This window comes from Phaseolus vulgaris, chromosome 7 (assembly GCF_051622355.1).
Source record: "Phaseolus vulgaris cultivar YP4 chromosome 7, ASM5162235v1, whole genome shotgun sequence".
Lineage (NCBI taxonomy): Eukaryota > Viridiplantae > Streptophyta > Magnoliopsida > Fabales > Fabaceae > Phaseolus > Phaseolus vulgaris.
Window position 1 is genome coordinate 28,559,966 of NC_143504.1, and position 16,602 is coordinate 28,576,567.

A 16,602-nucleotide genomic window follows, 5' to 3' on the forward strand; every position below is an offset into this window, starting at 1 on the left:
AATTAAAAAATAATATAATTATATTTAAATTTTAAATTTTACTTATTTATTTATTTGAATTCTATGTTATTTTATTCTTTTATTTATAATTGAAATTTTAAATAACTAAAATGTGCACAAAATTAATTATCATTTATTTATTCTTTTTTATACACAAGCGTAAATTTGTAATCTTACAACCATCATAACTCGCATATTTCAATAAATTTTCCTCATACATCAACTCTAACATACCCCAATCTAAACACCCTCCACTTTCTTCTTACTTTCTTCTAAAATCTTTACACTTTCACTCTTCCACACCTTTAATTTTCCACTCCCAATCCAAACAAATAAAGATGAGAAAAACCCCTTTCTTCCCATTTCCACGCCCCCACATAAATAGGGTGTTGACCTTCCTTCTGTCTACATCAATAGTGTACTCCCAAAAACAAACAGAGTGTCAGAGAAAACAAAATGAAGAAATAAGATGAAAATGGTGGATAGAATTTATTTATGTTTTAACTGAAGACAAAATGATAATTGCATATTTAGTATGGATGAGACTATAACTATGAGGTGCAGTAAGTAGTAGCCCTCGTATTGAATGAACAATGGGCTAAAATTCCAAATAAAAGGCCCTGGTCCTTTACAGTGACCCTCACTGGGCTTTAAAAACTTTGAAGTTCCTAGTGGAAGTCCCCGGAAGGAGAGGAGCGTGTGAAAGTGAAGATAGTTGAGTAAGAATATCGATGAATCCTTCGAATAACAGCCCCAGTCTTTCTTCAACGCTCTCATCTCTGGAAAACCTAATCGCTCTATCAGATCACGTTCTCTCTGTCACACCATCTCCACAAACCCTAAACACTAACCTAATACAATGCCCTTTCAGTCCACACCACCTTATTCCTCCCCACTCGCTCTTCCTTCACCACCTTCGTTGTCCTTCCTCTCCGCGCCCTCTTCCCGATCTCACTCACTCTCTCAACTACCCCCAAACCCTCCACAACTCTCTCTCTCATCAACTCTCTTTCTATCTCCATTCTCTCTCCAACTTCTCCTACCGTGACTGCCCCGCCGTCGTTTCTTTCTCCCCTGCGGACGCCCTCACCAGAACTGCCACCCTCGCGCTTCCCGCCTTTTTATCTCTCGAATGCGCGGACACAGATAACCATTCCAATCTCCTCCCACTGTTTCACCACGCGCCCATTCTTCCCTCTCAGTACTTCTCCATCGACCGTGAACTCCAGTCCTGGAACCATTTTCCCACCACATTCTCCAACTCCGTTCTTCCTGCCATTTTAGGTATCGGAATTGCCAACGAAATTCACTTAACGGATTGGATAATGGTCAATTCGCCTAGATACGGCGTCGTTGTTGACACCGCTATGCAGCAGCATATGTTTCTGTTATGCTGTTTGTGTCTCAAGTCGATTATAAGAGAAGCGTCCGTTTCCTTGGAAAGACCAAATTCGCACGTAGTTTGCCCCGTTTTGAACCAGGCTTTGACGTGGTTGACATATCAGGTTTCGATCCTTTATGGTGCAGCAAACGGGAGGGATTTTGTTCTCAATTTCGTGAAGAAATGTATCACGGTTGGTGCGTCTGCTCTGTTGCTGTTTCCTTTAGGGGACCAAGCTGCTTCGAAGCTCGAGGCTCAGAATTTAGATAAAGAGAGTCTGGACGTGAAGGATGTAAAATCTTCTGCTCCAGGTGGAGAAAAGTACAATAGCATACTGAATAGGAAGATTTTTGTGTCCCAAGTTGCAGCGGCTGTTGCGGCATTGCACGAGAGATCTTTGCTTGAGCAGAAAATTAAGGGATTTTGGTTTTCTCCTCAGCCAAGTAACTATCAGCTGTATGTTGTGTTTACTCTTCAAAATTGAGTTTTCTTTGTCACAAACGCTTCTTTGGTGTGAAAACTATGAACTATGAGTTTTGTCTTTTCTATTGTTTATGATAATTTACAATCAAATAATTGGTGATTTTGTGAGCTTAATCTGAATTATATGGAGCTCTATTTCTGTAGGGTTGCTGAGCATTCTTATTTGTCTGGGAAAGCAAATGAAGAGCGGGCAAAACGTCCTGATTATAGAGCTATAATTGATCATGATGGCGTTCACAGGCCTCAATCATCTAACCAGGTACTTTTAATATTCAATAATTTTCGGTAGAACAAGTTCTGTTCTGGTATCCTAGGTTCACCAGGTGAAGAAATAGACTGTTCAATCCGCATTCTTTCTATTTTTCTTACTTGTTATGCATTTGTGAGCATGAGAGGAAGTTGTTATAAATTTGTCCCGAGTTCCTGTTATCTACGAGACTGTTTGTTTGAGGAAACATTTTCTATCATTTCCTTGTTTTTTATTTTCAAAATTCTATGTAGGAAATAGTGAAAACTGAAAACAGTAATAGAAAGTTGTTTAAATTGTTTCCTATATAAATATAAACTTCTTGTGAAAACAGGAAAGGAATGAAAATAAGATGGAAGTTTTATAATTAAGCACCTGTACATAGAGACCCTAACCCATCCCGGCCATGGAAGTGAATATTATATTTTCTTTCATTTTACCCGTTATTAAACATGTTTTTCAATTGCCATCAATTGTAGGAATCATCTAGAGAAAAGACCCGAGAGGAGTTGCTGGCTGAAGAAAGGGATTACAAACGTCGAAGAATGTCTTATCGTGGCAAGAAGACAAATCAATCACCTTTACAGGTTAGAAGTACTGCAGTAGTTATTGAAAGTTTCTACTTATATTATCATAGTAATTTCATGTACTAGGTCTTGGTTTTATTTTCCAAATGCTGAATAATCTTGTGATCTTCTTATCATCCCATAATTATTATAGTTGGTAGCTTGGTGACACTATTGTATCAGAGTTGGTGCATACTTGTTTTTTATTTAAGAATAAATTATTTGAAGAAAGATTTTCATTTTTTAAAATTTAATTTCTTAATTTTAAATTCCTTCTGGAAGGTGATGAGGTACATGATAGAGGATTTCATGGAGCAAATCAAGCGGGCTGGGGGTTTTGAAAGCCCTGTGAAAATGTCTGAAGGGAGTGGATTGTTTCAATTCAAGCCTCCTGGCCATGACATTTCTATGGAAGCTAATAATTCAAGAAAAGCTAGTCTTGACTCACCTGCAGTGACAAAAATCAAGCCACGTTATTCTGAGCAACAATTACACTCTAGCTGTTGTGATGAAAGCAAAAATTTGGATGTTGCATTTTCTAGAGATTACAAACAACTCAAGCATGACCATCATAGTAGCCATTATTACCGAGATGATCAATGGAGTGCTGACCAAGGAAAATATCATAGAGAGCAACTTTCTACAAGCCATGAAAGACACTCAAGTCATAGTAGTCATCATAACAAAAAGGAGTACTACTCAAATAGAAAGAAGCATGATAACTCATCTAGATTGAGGGATAGGCGGCAGAATGACACTCACAGGAGTCATATTTCAGATTCTTTCCCAAATAAGACATTTTCAGACCGATATGATCCTTCAGAATCTCTTGATAAATGTGATGATGATACCTCTGACGCCAAATATTTCAAGTCCGATAATTTTTATGATAAGGATCATTCTTAGGACTGTCATGGTCAGAACTGTGAAGATACTACATCTCTAGTGCCCTGTGGGTAAGTTATGCTACTGTTTCCTCGTTAGATTTTGTATGTATGTAAATTTGAATGTGAATTGCTACTTTTAACGTGGTTTTTTTGCATAAACTTGCAGTAATAACTTACCAAGCTTTGGCGATTTTGTCAATGTATCCTTCTTTGTATCCTTAATTGTGAAAGCACATTTATTTAAGCAAGCATTCCTTTGACTGGTTTCTTGTTGTTGTTGGTAGTGGAGTGGGTATTATTATTATTGTATTTTTTATTTTCCTCGGTAGAAAAAGCAATAAAATGGCAATTATGTTAACGACATTATAGTTTATTATGTATGATTTTTTTACTTCTCTCAATGGTTGTTTTACTTACACTTAAAAAAACTACAAGTTTGTATTGTGTGTATGGCTATTTGTGAGTGCTAGGAAAAATGAAAAGAGTTTGGATAATGCTTTACTTAGGATATTGATTCATTTAACTACTAGAGCAATTATATAGTTTATAATATCTAACAGGCATCTGAAATTTTATCTTCTCTTTTTGGGGATAAATGAACGCTTTATCGTTTTTTTGTGTCTAACAAAGGAGTGATTGGAGTTGGATCTGTCTGAACTTGAACTATTTTTTGTTTCAACAACTTCTCTGTTGTGTTCTCTCCCCATCACTTGTTTTTAGTTTAGAATATGGCAAGGTTGGTCGAGCTTGTCATTATTGAGCCTTTTATTTGTTGTGAGAAAATTTGTTGAATATTTTTGCATTATTATCAAAATGCCTTTGTCTCGGCTAATTTTTCATGCTTTGATTCCAGATAAGTTGAAAGCAATAGAATCTTTCACTTTCTTCCTGAATTCCCTCTTCCCTTTTTAGATACTTGCTGCTTTAGAGAGACAGACTCTTCAATGGGCTTCATAGGTTTCTTCACTGCTTAGAAGAGACCAACTATGATCACGTATCTGCGGTCAATGTTTGCGTATGTCCAGATATCAGAAGGTAATAATACAAAGAATGAGGGAAACAAATATGGCCACGAAGTCGATTTATATGCCAGTGTTGTTGTTTGCATCTTACTGTAAATGACAACTATCTCTGTTCTATCTGTTTACACAAGTTATTGTTGCATGCATAGAAGGCACCTCGGCCCTTGTTTTGCACTAGAACTGAGCGGCCTTATACATGTCAAAAGATGGATTCTGAATTTTATTTTCCCTATTTCTAATTTTAAGAACATCTTCGGTAATTTGATTCTATTTTTCCATTTATTGTTTGCTTTCAAACAATTCCGAATATGTTGGTTGCTTGGTACTCAAAGAATAAACAATGAAATGTTGCCTTCATCCCCTTTCCATTTCACGGGAAAATAGGGCCAGCACAGTAATTGATATTTTGTGCAAGGTTAGGCAAAATGACAAAGGAAAATAAACTTTCATCTTTTGCTGTCGCAGTTTCACCAATCTCTTATTATAATAATGGATTATCAGCATATTCTAGGAGGGACTCGATCTTGTATATTTCTACTTCCAAAAATATGAAATTTCACCTTTTTTATTGTTGCAAAAGTATTAATTGGAATATAAAACCTTGAAATGGGATTTATCTAGTCCAGATTTTATAAGGATGTGTTTTTTTAATATAGAAATATTATTATGAAACAAATGATCTGAAATATCTTATCTGAAATTTAAAAGGACTGTAGGCCAAGATGGATGGTGTACAAGAACAAATAGACCAAACGTCACCTTTTCAAGTTCAATACATGTAAAAGGTAATGTGTGTGTGAAATAACTCTTAATTCTTCAATCTGGAATGCGTTTTACAGTATATAGTTCAAAACTTGTATAGAGTAATATTCACAAGTCAACAACACATAGAAAAAGCTAGTAGGTCACGATCCTTGGTAGCAACATCCAAGATAAATTCCAGCGTGAAGATACCCAATCACCTTGGTAGTTCGACGTATGGAAATCAGAAACAGAAAAGGGAAAACAGAGATAGAAGCTAGCAAGAAGAGAATTGAGACTCACGTTCAATATGCCTCCTCTCCATCTTCACGCTTCATATTCACAAATTCCTTCTTTCATTTGGGCCTTGTAGATCTTCTCAGTATGTCCACTTTTGTAGGGCAGTTTCTTCCTGCACCCCTACATTTTTCTTCCTGCACCCCACAATGTAATGCAAAGACAATAATATCCCTACTATTTTTAAAAAACCCCAAAATACACAAAAAAACCCACACTACTCTTTCTTCTTCCGTCTTCTTCTGGACAATGCAATTCAGTAATTTTACGGAATGGGAAATCCGCATTTATTTTTTTGCATTTTGGATTGGAAAATCCATAAATATTCTGAATTGATGAATCCGGTAATCTTTCGGATCCATCAATCCGTAACAAAAATTAGACTTCCAGATTCAGAAATCTGGAAATCAACAAGTTGCTTTCGATACAAGGTGAAGGTCAGTTTTGGGATTTACAAAATTGTGGGGGTGCAGGAAGAAAAACGTAGGGGTGCAGGAAGAAGAAGCCCTTTTGTAGAGTTTGTTACGTCCTCCTGGCCATGTGTCCTTACTTTTGTTCGTTTCTCACAATGGAATATGCAGTATTTGTATCATAACTCCCCTCTTGAATTGGACCGTGTCCTCAAGGTCAAGTGCATGGGGTAACTGATTATGCTCTCCGTGCAAAAGTTCATCTAGTCACCTGTTGTGGATCTCCAACACATTTCTTTAAGAGTGAAATATGAAATGTGAAATATGGGATGAATCCGGTAGTCATTAATAGTTGTAACTTGTATGCCACCGGACCTATAAGTTCCAGTACTTTACACTCAACTTTTGATGTCTTTGTGAGGCCACAAGTATTTGTCTATGGTTGGAGCTTGACAAAAACATAATATCCCTCAAATAGTTGCACCTCTTTTCGTTTGTCATCTTCATATGCTTTCATTCGTTGTTGTGAACGACTCAAATCATCCTTAAGCTGAACCATTAGAGTGTCACGCTCTTGTAACTATTGGCTTGTAGTAGGGTCATCCATTGGTGCAAGTGTATACTTTAAAATCTTTGGTGGATCACAACCAAACACATCATATGGAAAAGTAATATTATACCAATTAGCAGCCCACAACAGTAATTTGTTCCAATATTTAGGATTTTGTTGAGTGAAGCATCGAAGACACAATTCCAAACATTTATTTAGGAATTTTGATTCACCATCTGTTTATGGACGATAAGAAGAGTTCATAGGCAAAGTCGTGCCTTCATGTTTGAATAGGCGTCGTCAAAATTTACTAGTGAAAATTTGTCCCTATATGAGACTATAAAGTATAGTATGCCATGGATTTTGAGAATGTTTTGGGTTAAAACTTCAGCCACCATTTGTGTAGTGTGAGAGGTTGGTAGGGGTATGAAATAAGCAAATTTTGAAAGCATATCAATAACCACCATGATTACTGAGTACCCATGTGACAAGGGTACCTATGATGAAGTCTATAGCTATATCTTGCCAAATTTGGTTGGGAATTGGTAATGGTTGAAGAAATCATGTTGGTGGTTGAGTTACATATTTGGCTTGTAGACTTGTAGAACAGGAGTGAATATACTCCTCAACTTCATGATTGACGCCCTTCCAAAAAAAAATTGAGCTATGATACAAGCTAAAGTGCGTTGGATACCGACATGACCACCTATGGGTTACTTATATAACTCTTTGAGGAGCATTTGTTTAATATTGGAATTTACTGAAATTAATAACCTACCTTTCCAAAACCATAAACCTTCGTGCTTCACCAATGTTTGTGATCAACTATGGTTGTTGGAAAGTCATGCAAGGGACCATAATGTTCTTCACGTAATTGTTTGATAGGACAATGCATCAGTTGCTTGATTATCTTTACCTCTTATGCACTCAATTATAAAGTTAAACCCTAATGGCTTTGGAAGCATGCTTGCTGCTCTTGTGTTTGAATTATTTGGTCATTTTTTTAGACTTTGATGATCTGTTTTGATAAGAAATTTGTGACCGAATAAATAACGGTGACACTTGGCAACTGCTTTTATGATGGTATGCATATCTCTAGCATATGCATATTGACTCTGCATACGAGGTGACAATTTCTTGGAAAACAAATGCTATAGGATGATTATTTTAGGTCAGAACAACTCCAATCCCAATGGAATAGGAGATAATCTCCAATATAAATGGTTGGTCGAAATTTGGTAAAACCAACACATGTGCTTGTGTCAGTACCGATTTAAGATTGAAGAAAGCGGTTTCAGCTTGGTCAGATCACTAAAAGGCATATTTCTTTAATAAATCAGTAAATGGTGCAACAATTAATGCAAAATTCTTAATGAATCTGCAGTAATAGTTGGCTAGACTCAGGAAAACTCGAAATTGCTTCACTGATGTGGAGATTGCCATTGTTTGACTTGGACATCCTTGTTTGTAATCACGTGTCCCAGATCATAAATTTTGGTATGGCCAAGGTAACATTTTGAGAGTTTGGAAAATAAGGTTTGATGTTGCATCAATTGTTGAACCTACGAGAGATTATCAAAACACTACAAGAAATTGTTTATTTAGCTAAAAAAAAAAAACAAATGTCTTAGGTCGATACTAAATAGTGTCAAATAAGCTTACGTTATTCACAAAATTTAAATAAAATATGAGAAAGCGTGAGTTATATCCATGCAAACTTAAAAAAAAATAAAAAAAAAAAGTTGCGTGGGTGAAACGATCACTATTGAAAATATAAAAATAATAAAAAATTAAAAGTTTGAAGGTTTAGCCCACGCTAAACATTTTAAATTAAATTTAAATAAAGAATTAAATTCTGAAGGTGAAACCCACGCAAACAATTAATTTTTGTTTATTTGAAAATTCTTAATGGTTAAGGTTTTGAATATTTTGAAAAAAATTTAAACCTTTTTCAAAGGATTGCTTTTGATACGGGAGAAGTCATCGTCGTTCATAGCCTTCAGCTTGAGCGTGAGCAGCGTGCCACTGTCGTCCATATAGAGAGGGGAGTAGTCACCATTAACGCTTGAGCTTGAGCAGCGTGCCACCGTGATGGAGTAGCCGTGCCACCGTGAGAACGCAAACGGAGTCTCCGCGGTTTTGCCCTAGGTTTTCATCTCGATTCCTTTCTTTCTGTGTTGTGTAATTTTGTTATTGATTCCTACTCTTTCTCGTTTTCAGACAATGAGATATTAGAGAATTTGTTTCACCATATTCAGTTGAGTGATTTCCACATGCTTCAACCTTAAACACATTCCAGAAACCTGAAAAACCCTTCCAATAACACTTTGAATTTCCCAAATTTCCCAAATACTGCCCTCAGAAACGAAACCACAAATTTAAGAACAAGCTCCTACACTGATAATCGTGGTTCTTCTTTGGTTCTTTCTTCCAATTTACATGCTACTTGTGCTCGCGGTAGTAGTTCATTCTTCTGTGGTTTTTTCTTCTACAGTTCGTTTTTATTTCAATTTTCTCATTGGTTAGGGTTCATGGTGACCTAAGTAGAGTTGATCATTCTCTTGTAATTGCTTTTGTCACTATGTTTGGACTAATATGCATATCTCTATATATCACACCATGCATCTATGACCTCCATGTACCTCAAATCAACTCATATGTAATCATACCCCTTGCCTTTTCTCCAATAAACAATTTTGTAGACTCTATTTGACTATTTTTATAATTATATACATATATATTCCCATGGACAATATATATTGATATGAGCGTGGACAATGCATACTGGTGTTGTTGCCATTAATCAAATCAGTCTTTAATAAGATGTTTGGTTTGGTGGAGAATTAGATTTAAATCGAAGTTGGTTTATATAAAGGAAATAAAAAAAATTTGAGCAATGTGATTTGAGAGAAAGAAAAGAGTGGCATAAAAGCCAAGAAATGCAATGGTGGTTATGGTGTGAGTAATATAATAAAAATAGATAAGAAAAGTGAAATGAGAAAGAAACAGGAGAAATGATTTGGTATTATGGGCATTTGATTATATGGGAAGTAGATGATTGTGGAGCATACAAAGTTGGGAGTGATAGATAGAAAGATAGAGAGATGGGAGAGCATTCAACATTTGAGATAAAGTTTCGGTGATGTTTTTGTTCCTACCGACCATGTTGTTTTTCCCTGTTTCTTTTTTCTTTTATAAATTATCATTTTCCACATTTTTTTATCTACTTTTTCTTAAAAAAAAACTCAAAACTGTAACAATATTTGTGTATTGAAGTTGCTGAAATTTGTATCATTCTTATAGGTAACCTTTTTTCTTCCTTTCTCTCATGTTTGTTCTGTTAAAGTTTTCATGATTTATCTTGAGAAATGAAGTTGCTTGCTAAGTGTTTGAGCTACATTTCTAAGGATGAAATAGAGTCCTAGTTGATTTCTAATGTACCCTTAAACAATATCCATCATAATTTTAAAATGACAGGGCAATTTGTGATGCTTTACTTTTTTTAATTTGTTTATAGCAGTGTATTTGTAAAGGAGCTTAGTTAGTATACTTTGAATGTTTTGGAAGGAAATTTTATTGAAGTTTTTTATCAAATCTTTGGAGTCATTATTTATGACAATATTCATGCTCTTCCAGAGTCTGAAGATGTAGAGTAACAGCTGTGTTTTCAGGTGGAAAACAAATATGGCTTAACAGTTCTTATTTGTTTGCAGATCACAACCATAATCAATTCAGAATAGAAGAATAGTGCTTTGAGGTCAGTGTTCAAACTATTTTGTTAAAGAAATCAACAAATGAAATGTTATGGTAAACGTTGAAAGCAAAGTTGAAAGTTGAATGTTATAATAAAAGGACATTTTTTTCTTATTTTATTATTTTTGATAACAGTTCTTATACAGGACAAGTTATTTTCTATCAAATATTCTAACAATACTATACTGCTTATGATCGATTTCCTATGAGCTCTTCTTGGATGTTTGTGGAAGATGGTGCGGAAGCTTAATGGAAGAGATGAACAAGGTCCTCCTAAGAGGTGTGGTGACCTTGAAGGTGCATGAAGAGTGTGGAAATGGGGAGGTTCGGCCAACCCCTTTGAAGGTGGTGAAAGGTTTGAAGATTAAAAGCCTATTCCTAAGAGAGTTTAGGCAAGGAGTGAGAATGACACAATTTTGGCAGCATTTCACTATTCAATTAATCTTCAAATACATGAGCCAAACCCTCTTATTTATAGTGTTTAGAGGGCTGGAAATTCAAAAGAAAGTGGAGGGAAATTCAAATGAGAAGCATTTGAATTTGGAGCCAATTCCTAGTCACAAGGGAAGTGTAACTTGGTTTCTATTTTTGGCACCTCCTAAATCTACACCTACACCTTCTTTTGTGTCACATGGAAGGTGTGACTTAGGTTTATACATTTGCACCTCTTATATTTATATCTACACCTCCCTTTATGTTCTACTAAAAATACTCAAAAAGTAATTACAAAAGAAAGACATCCAATGATGCTTAGTTGACCCATATCTTCTATTTGTTGGGCTTGAGTTGAAGCTTGAACTTGTATTTGGGCTTGGGCTTTTCCTATCATGGGCTTGGGCCTCTTCCATCATCCCCTTCCTCTTGAAAAGGATTTGTCCTCAAATCCAATGCTTCTTCTTCATCATCATTATGTGGATGTATGTGGCTGGATGGTTTCCATCAGCTTATATGTCCAAACTATCAATTTTGTGTGATGCTGAGGTTGCTCTCAGGTACCATTATTTCTCCTCCTTCAACTTTCCCTTTTCTTCTTCTTAAATTAATGTGTGAATGCTTCTGCTTCCAGTAATTTTAGGACCCCTCCTGAAACCAAGACCAGTTCCTTTAATATGTGACCTTGTAAATTTCATGCATACCTATAAAATTGTACTTGTAATGATCCGTGTGAAAAGGTTATTCATAATTTTGTGCAGGTTTATGTGCATGTGACTACTGTTAGTTCCCTGGAATATATGTAGCTGAAGGTAATTGAGACTTTATGAAATTATCATTAATTTAAAATGTGTTATCAAGGATTGAAATTGACCACAGTGTGCGTGTGACAATTCCTAGAAAAGAATTATGAATAAGAAATGAGTGAATGTTAAAGAATAAAGAGGCATAATGTTAGCAATAATTATCTAGTGTTGTGCAGGTTGTTAGAATTCACATATTCACTTTACAGTAGTTTCTTAATTTTATTCTTTTCTTCACATGTATAAGTTTTATCTTAAACTATTCTTCTCCTTTTTTCATGTTTCTCCTTGTTATACAAAACAACCATTACGCGTAATTTTACAAGCAAAGAGTTACACCTTTTTGAAATAATGCATGAACCTACATGCTAATACACACCCTAATATTGTAAAGAGAGATGGTAAGTGTCAATGACTGTCTATACTAACTGGTTATTGTACAGATATAATTACTTGACATTAAAAGACAAATTTAACCAATGAGGAGCTATAGTTAAAGGCTGTAGGTATTTTCTAAGTTAAAATTGAACCAATGAGGAGGTTATATATACCTTGAGTAATTTTAACATAATTTAGCAATAATTCACACCTCCTCAACCAAACACTATGATGAAAGGGTGGAATGAATAATGTGCCTAGTCTTTTCTGATTAGTTTGTGATCCGGTCGGTCATCGGTGGTTGATGACGTCAGCAGAAGACAATCACGTGGACCACTCGTAGGGTGACACGTGGACCGGGTGACAGAGAGATCAGGGAGCAGATCATCCAAAGAGGTGATCGGTGGTCAGTAGTCAAGTGGCCACCGACAGACCAGTTGGCAGAGAAGTCAGGGGACAGATCACCCAGAACGGTGATCGGTGGCCAGTAACCAAGCGGTCATCGACAGATCAGTTCCCAGATGAACACCTGGGGGCAGAACGCGAGAAGCAATAGAGCACCGATCAGTCATCGGATGCATGGTCATCGGGGGCTCGTGTTACACGCAGTTAAGTTGGGGCTGAGGTTCCCAGCAAGAGCGTTACGCACGGACCTCGCATGAACATGTCTCAGAGAATCGTGCATGAGAGTGGCCTAAGGGGGGCTAGTGAACCGGTCAGTGATTGGTGACTCCCTCAACCCATTACGTGCATGACATCGCAAAGGGGGAATCGTTCGCACAGAGAGCAATGCCTGGTGAGTGTGCTTAGACCAGCCACACCTGGCGTTCTCCTGAGAGTATGCAATTTACCCAGATGAAGGGAATGCGCTAAGTTACTCCGCCAGGGGATAACTTAGACACGTAGTGAGAAGCGCTAGAGCCTTCAAGTAATGACACATGTGTGGTTAGTTGCATGCCTCCACGTGTCATCATCTGAGAGGGATGCGGTCCAGACAAAGGTGCACTCCGTGCCGCCGAAGGTACAGACAATCGCAGACACGCGCAGACACTCACGTTCTACTGATTCTGGAGGTACGTTGCCACAGAAAAGCACAACAGGGTTCTGACACATGCCAGAGAGGCATAACAGAATTCTGTTAGGCGCAGGTACAGAGGGAGGCATAAAAGAGAATCAGAGCGAGATTCAGAGTTTAGTTTTTACACGCTGTTTTTACACACATTGTTTTTCTAGTGATTATGTGATCTGACTTGAGCGTCGGAGCGCCACCGGCCGCAGAGGCGCCACTGTGTATTTTTCAGGTTCTCAGAGAGGCTATCTGTGGAGCGGACTTGGAGGGCACGTGGTGTCAAGCTGGTGAGGAAGATCGTGACGAGGCAACGCTCTTGCGCTAAGTCAACCGGCAGGATCAGTTTGCTTTATTTCAAAGATAGAGCTTCTATGAAGTATGTTTTTTAACCTTCTGTTTTTGATAATCATGCAAAACATGTCTCCAAGTAACATTATTATACTTTGTTTCAGATCCAGAACAACCTATTTGCTTGATTACTGGTTTGCCTGCCAAGTAAGATCTCATTTATCAACTTGGTAGTTCTTGCATATTTTCTAATGTTGCAGTTCATGGTTAAAATTGTCTTTGGATAGCTTGTATTCTTGTTATTTATGTTATTAGGACTTGAGTATTTTTTTGGGATGGGAAGTTTGGATATGCTTTCCTTGCATGGAACAATCAGTTTTATGTTATCTACTGTTAAGGAATTCTTTAGTCTATTTCCACTATACCCACATATTGTTAAGGAATTCTCTCTGGAATAATATAGGTATCGTGATCCAAAGACTGGCCTGCCATATAACTTGCCTTTCCTTGTATTAACTAGATTCTGTTTTAGTCCACTTATTGCACATCACTCATAATGCCATTTGTAAGAACTTCAATCATACTTTATTTTTTTGGTCCATAATTGTTCTTTTGTGGGTTTGGAACTTGATCTTGAGCATTATGTATTGACAGAGAATCCAAGGTCACCGGTTAGTGGGTCTGGCAACAATTCATCTCCCATCAAGGTTTTACTTTCAAAACTACATTCTATAATTATTTTATTCTTTCTAAATGAACTATTAGTTTTAAAGCTTATTGTTGTGAGGATAATTGACTAATTAAAAACATAAATTGGTCCATTGATCCCTTTACTAAATTTTTGCTGCTTACTTTCAACCTGTTCATTTTTTCACCATGAATCCTCACTCTTTTTTGTAATGTATTTGCAATTGGATGTACATAAGAATTTAATTGGTTCAAGATTAAACGTGTCTTCTGCGTTTCGTATTTTTATATTAGGTGATAGCATGATTGTACTTGTTCATAATAACTAATTAGACTTACAGACAAGGTACAGAATCATCAAACTTTTTTCTACAGGCAATTGGGCATGCAATTAGGTCACAATTTAGGGGTCCTTACTATCACTATGACGAAACACCAGAGGAAGTCCAACTTAAATGGTGGACTGAATTTAAGGTGATCATAACATAGCATTTTCAATCATTTCGATTTAAGTATTTATTATATTCATCAACTTCTATTTAAATTTGTTGTTCTTTTTATAGACTCGAGTGACTTGGGTCCCTCATGATGAATGACAAATTATAAAAGTGTACGAGTCAAAGGTGAGAAAGCGCCTTTCTGATATGCTTGCTAAAGCTAGGATGAAAGCGACTAGACCTATCTGGATTAGTGAACAAGCATGGATTGGTCTCTTGGACTATTGGGATTCAAAAACGTTCAAAGAACAATCAATCCAAAACAAATTGAATATGTCATCAACTCGAGGTGGGGCATTGCACTCTACTGGTCGTAAATCACACCTCGACATTGCATTGAGCCTAGTAAGTATCTATATTTCGTTGCATAAGCTTAAATTTAGTAGATAATATCTAATGTTGGTAACCTTTTCATTTATTTCAGGAACGAAAATTTGGTCGGCCGGTTGAACCTGATGAATTATTCATGGCCACACACACTAAGAAGGATGGACTCTGGGTAGATAGTCATGCCAAACAGACTTACGTAAGTTATTGCTCTACTTTTCTATACATGATTTATATTCCTTAGTATTGTCCCACTTACAATTTTCATAATGAACTAGGAAACCTACCATGAGCGATTGAAAGCCCTCCAATCAGACAACTCTAAAGGATGATCTTCCAACTGCCAATCGATCAATCCAACAACAAAACTTCAATGCTGGAAGGATGTTGCTGGAGGCAAGAGTAGAGGTCGATGTTATGGCATTGTAGACTTGGCTTCCAACATTCGCCATGGAGTGTCTTCCCTAACCCAACCTTCAATATTTGCTCCTTCTAGTGATTACTTTTCTCTTAATGAACAACTTCATCAACAAGTGATGCAAGCAAATGAAAGAGCCGATCAAGCAACTCAAAGAGCCGATCAAGCAACTCAAATAACTGCTCAAGCAAATCAAAAGTGTGCAATGTTAGAGGATAAAATAAAGTTCATGGAGCAAAAATTAATCATGATGATGGAGCGACAACAAGTTGACACCTCAACATGCACAAGTCAGGTTCACCCTCACTATGCTCGGAACCTTGATGATCAACCCCTACCTTGAGTTCATCATTTTGTAAGTTTTCTTAAAACATTTCTTAAGTTTGGTTTGTAGTTTCCTTGACAAGAATTATGCAAAGCAATAGAAAGACATGGAGAGGTTGAGTCATTTATGTATTACTCACATTGCATGCATGACTCTTTGCATGTTTTTATCTTCTTGGCAATGTTGTGATGAACATGTTTTTATCTTCTTGGTAGTGTTGCGATGCGCATGTTTTTATCTTCTTGGTAGTGTTGTGATGAGTGAGTGTGTTCATGCAGTAAAAGTTCGTAATATAAGCAAGGGAAAAAGGATTCCAATTTTGGGTAAGTATCTTATTGGCAGTGTGTTCATGCAGTATCTCTCATTTTTCTGTTTTGGGAAAATATTGCAATTTTGTGAGGTACGTAGATATATATGTTCTCTTCTCATCCTCAGTGAAGACAGACACACTGGGTTGTGACATCTATCTTTGCTTAAAACATTTGGCAAGTGTTATTTCCTTTCAATGTTCAATCACAAACTTCTTCATTTTGGTGTAATTAGATTCACTGTGGAAATGAATCCAAAAATTAGAAATGGTATTGTTTTATATTTGGATTATGCATGGATCTGTTTTGTATCCTAAGCATGTTGTGTTGTGGTGTGTTATGATGAATGAATTTGAATTTGTTTGAGCATTATAGACCGAACATGTCCTGCCGCGTAGGACTGAGTGTCGTGTTTATCCCAAAATTTGAAACCCTGGGCAGAATATAAGGTCATGCGATCCTATTTTTATGGCTCCAGATTTTCCCAAAGCACAATCATTGTAGCAGGCAGACCTCAAACATGTAACACCCCATTTGAGTGAATCATAAATTCCTGACAGTAAATCGGTAAAACATTGATTTTTTTTGGTTTGCCCCATAAGATTCTGTTCATCACTTTTGCATAAAGAGGAGAAACAATTAAGCAATTACCATAATTTTTAAAGCCTCTGTGCTCATCCTTTCACTCCTTTTTTTACTTTCTTTTGAATGAATTAGCAGCAATCAACCTATG

General features: G+C 36.6%; 1 protein-coding gene, 1 long non-coding RNA gene and 1 pseudogene across 4 annotated transcripts; all 3 read left to right on the forward strand.

Moving 5' to 3' along the window:
- The first annotated feature begins 579 nt into the window (after positions 1–579).
- On the forward strand, positions 580–4,868 carry LOC137817177 (U11/U12 small nuclear ribonucleoprotein). Of its 2 annotated transcripts, none has more exons than XM_068620426.2 (5): positions 580–1,837; positions 2,009–2,123; positions 2,591–2,698; positions 2,960–3,633; positions 3,731–4,868. In XM_068620426.2, exons 1-4 carry the CDS (start codon positions 732–734, stop codon positions 3,581–3,583), a joined length of 1,953 nt encoding a protein of 650 aa, XP_068476527.1. In that variant the 5' UTR covers positions 580–731; the 3' UTR covers positions 3,584–3,633; positions 3,731–4,868. The 2 variants fall into 2 exon arrangements, with proteins under 2 accessions (XP_068476527.1, XP_068476528.1); XM_068620427.2 differs by having other exon boundaries at positions 648–1,837; positions 4,477–4,868.
- A 3,662-nt stretch (positions 4,869–8,530) lies between these two features.
- LOC137817180 (uncharacterized) lies at positions 8,531–11,848 on the forward strand. The gene is made up of 3 exons (XR_011081933.2): positions 8,531–8,732; positions 10,298–11,329; positions 11,531–11,848. It is a non-coding gene; the product is annotated as an uncharacterized LOC137817180 (long non-coding RNA).
- Positions 11,849–13,495: 1,647 nt separating this feature from the next.
- On the forward strand, positions 13,496–16,186 carry LOC137817178 (uncharacterized; annotated as a pseudogene). Its single transcript, XR_011081931.2, has 7 exons — positions 13,496–13,514; positions 13,962–14,014; positions 14,370–14,468; positions 14,558–14,836; positions 14,916–15,017; positions 15,097–15,591; positions 15,840–16,186. The product of XR_011081931.2 is annotated as an uncharacterized LOC137817178 (transcript).
- The last annotated feature ends 416 nt before the right edge of the window (positions 16,187–16,602 follow it).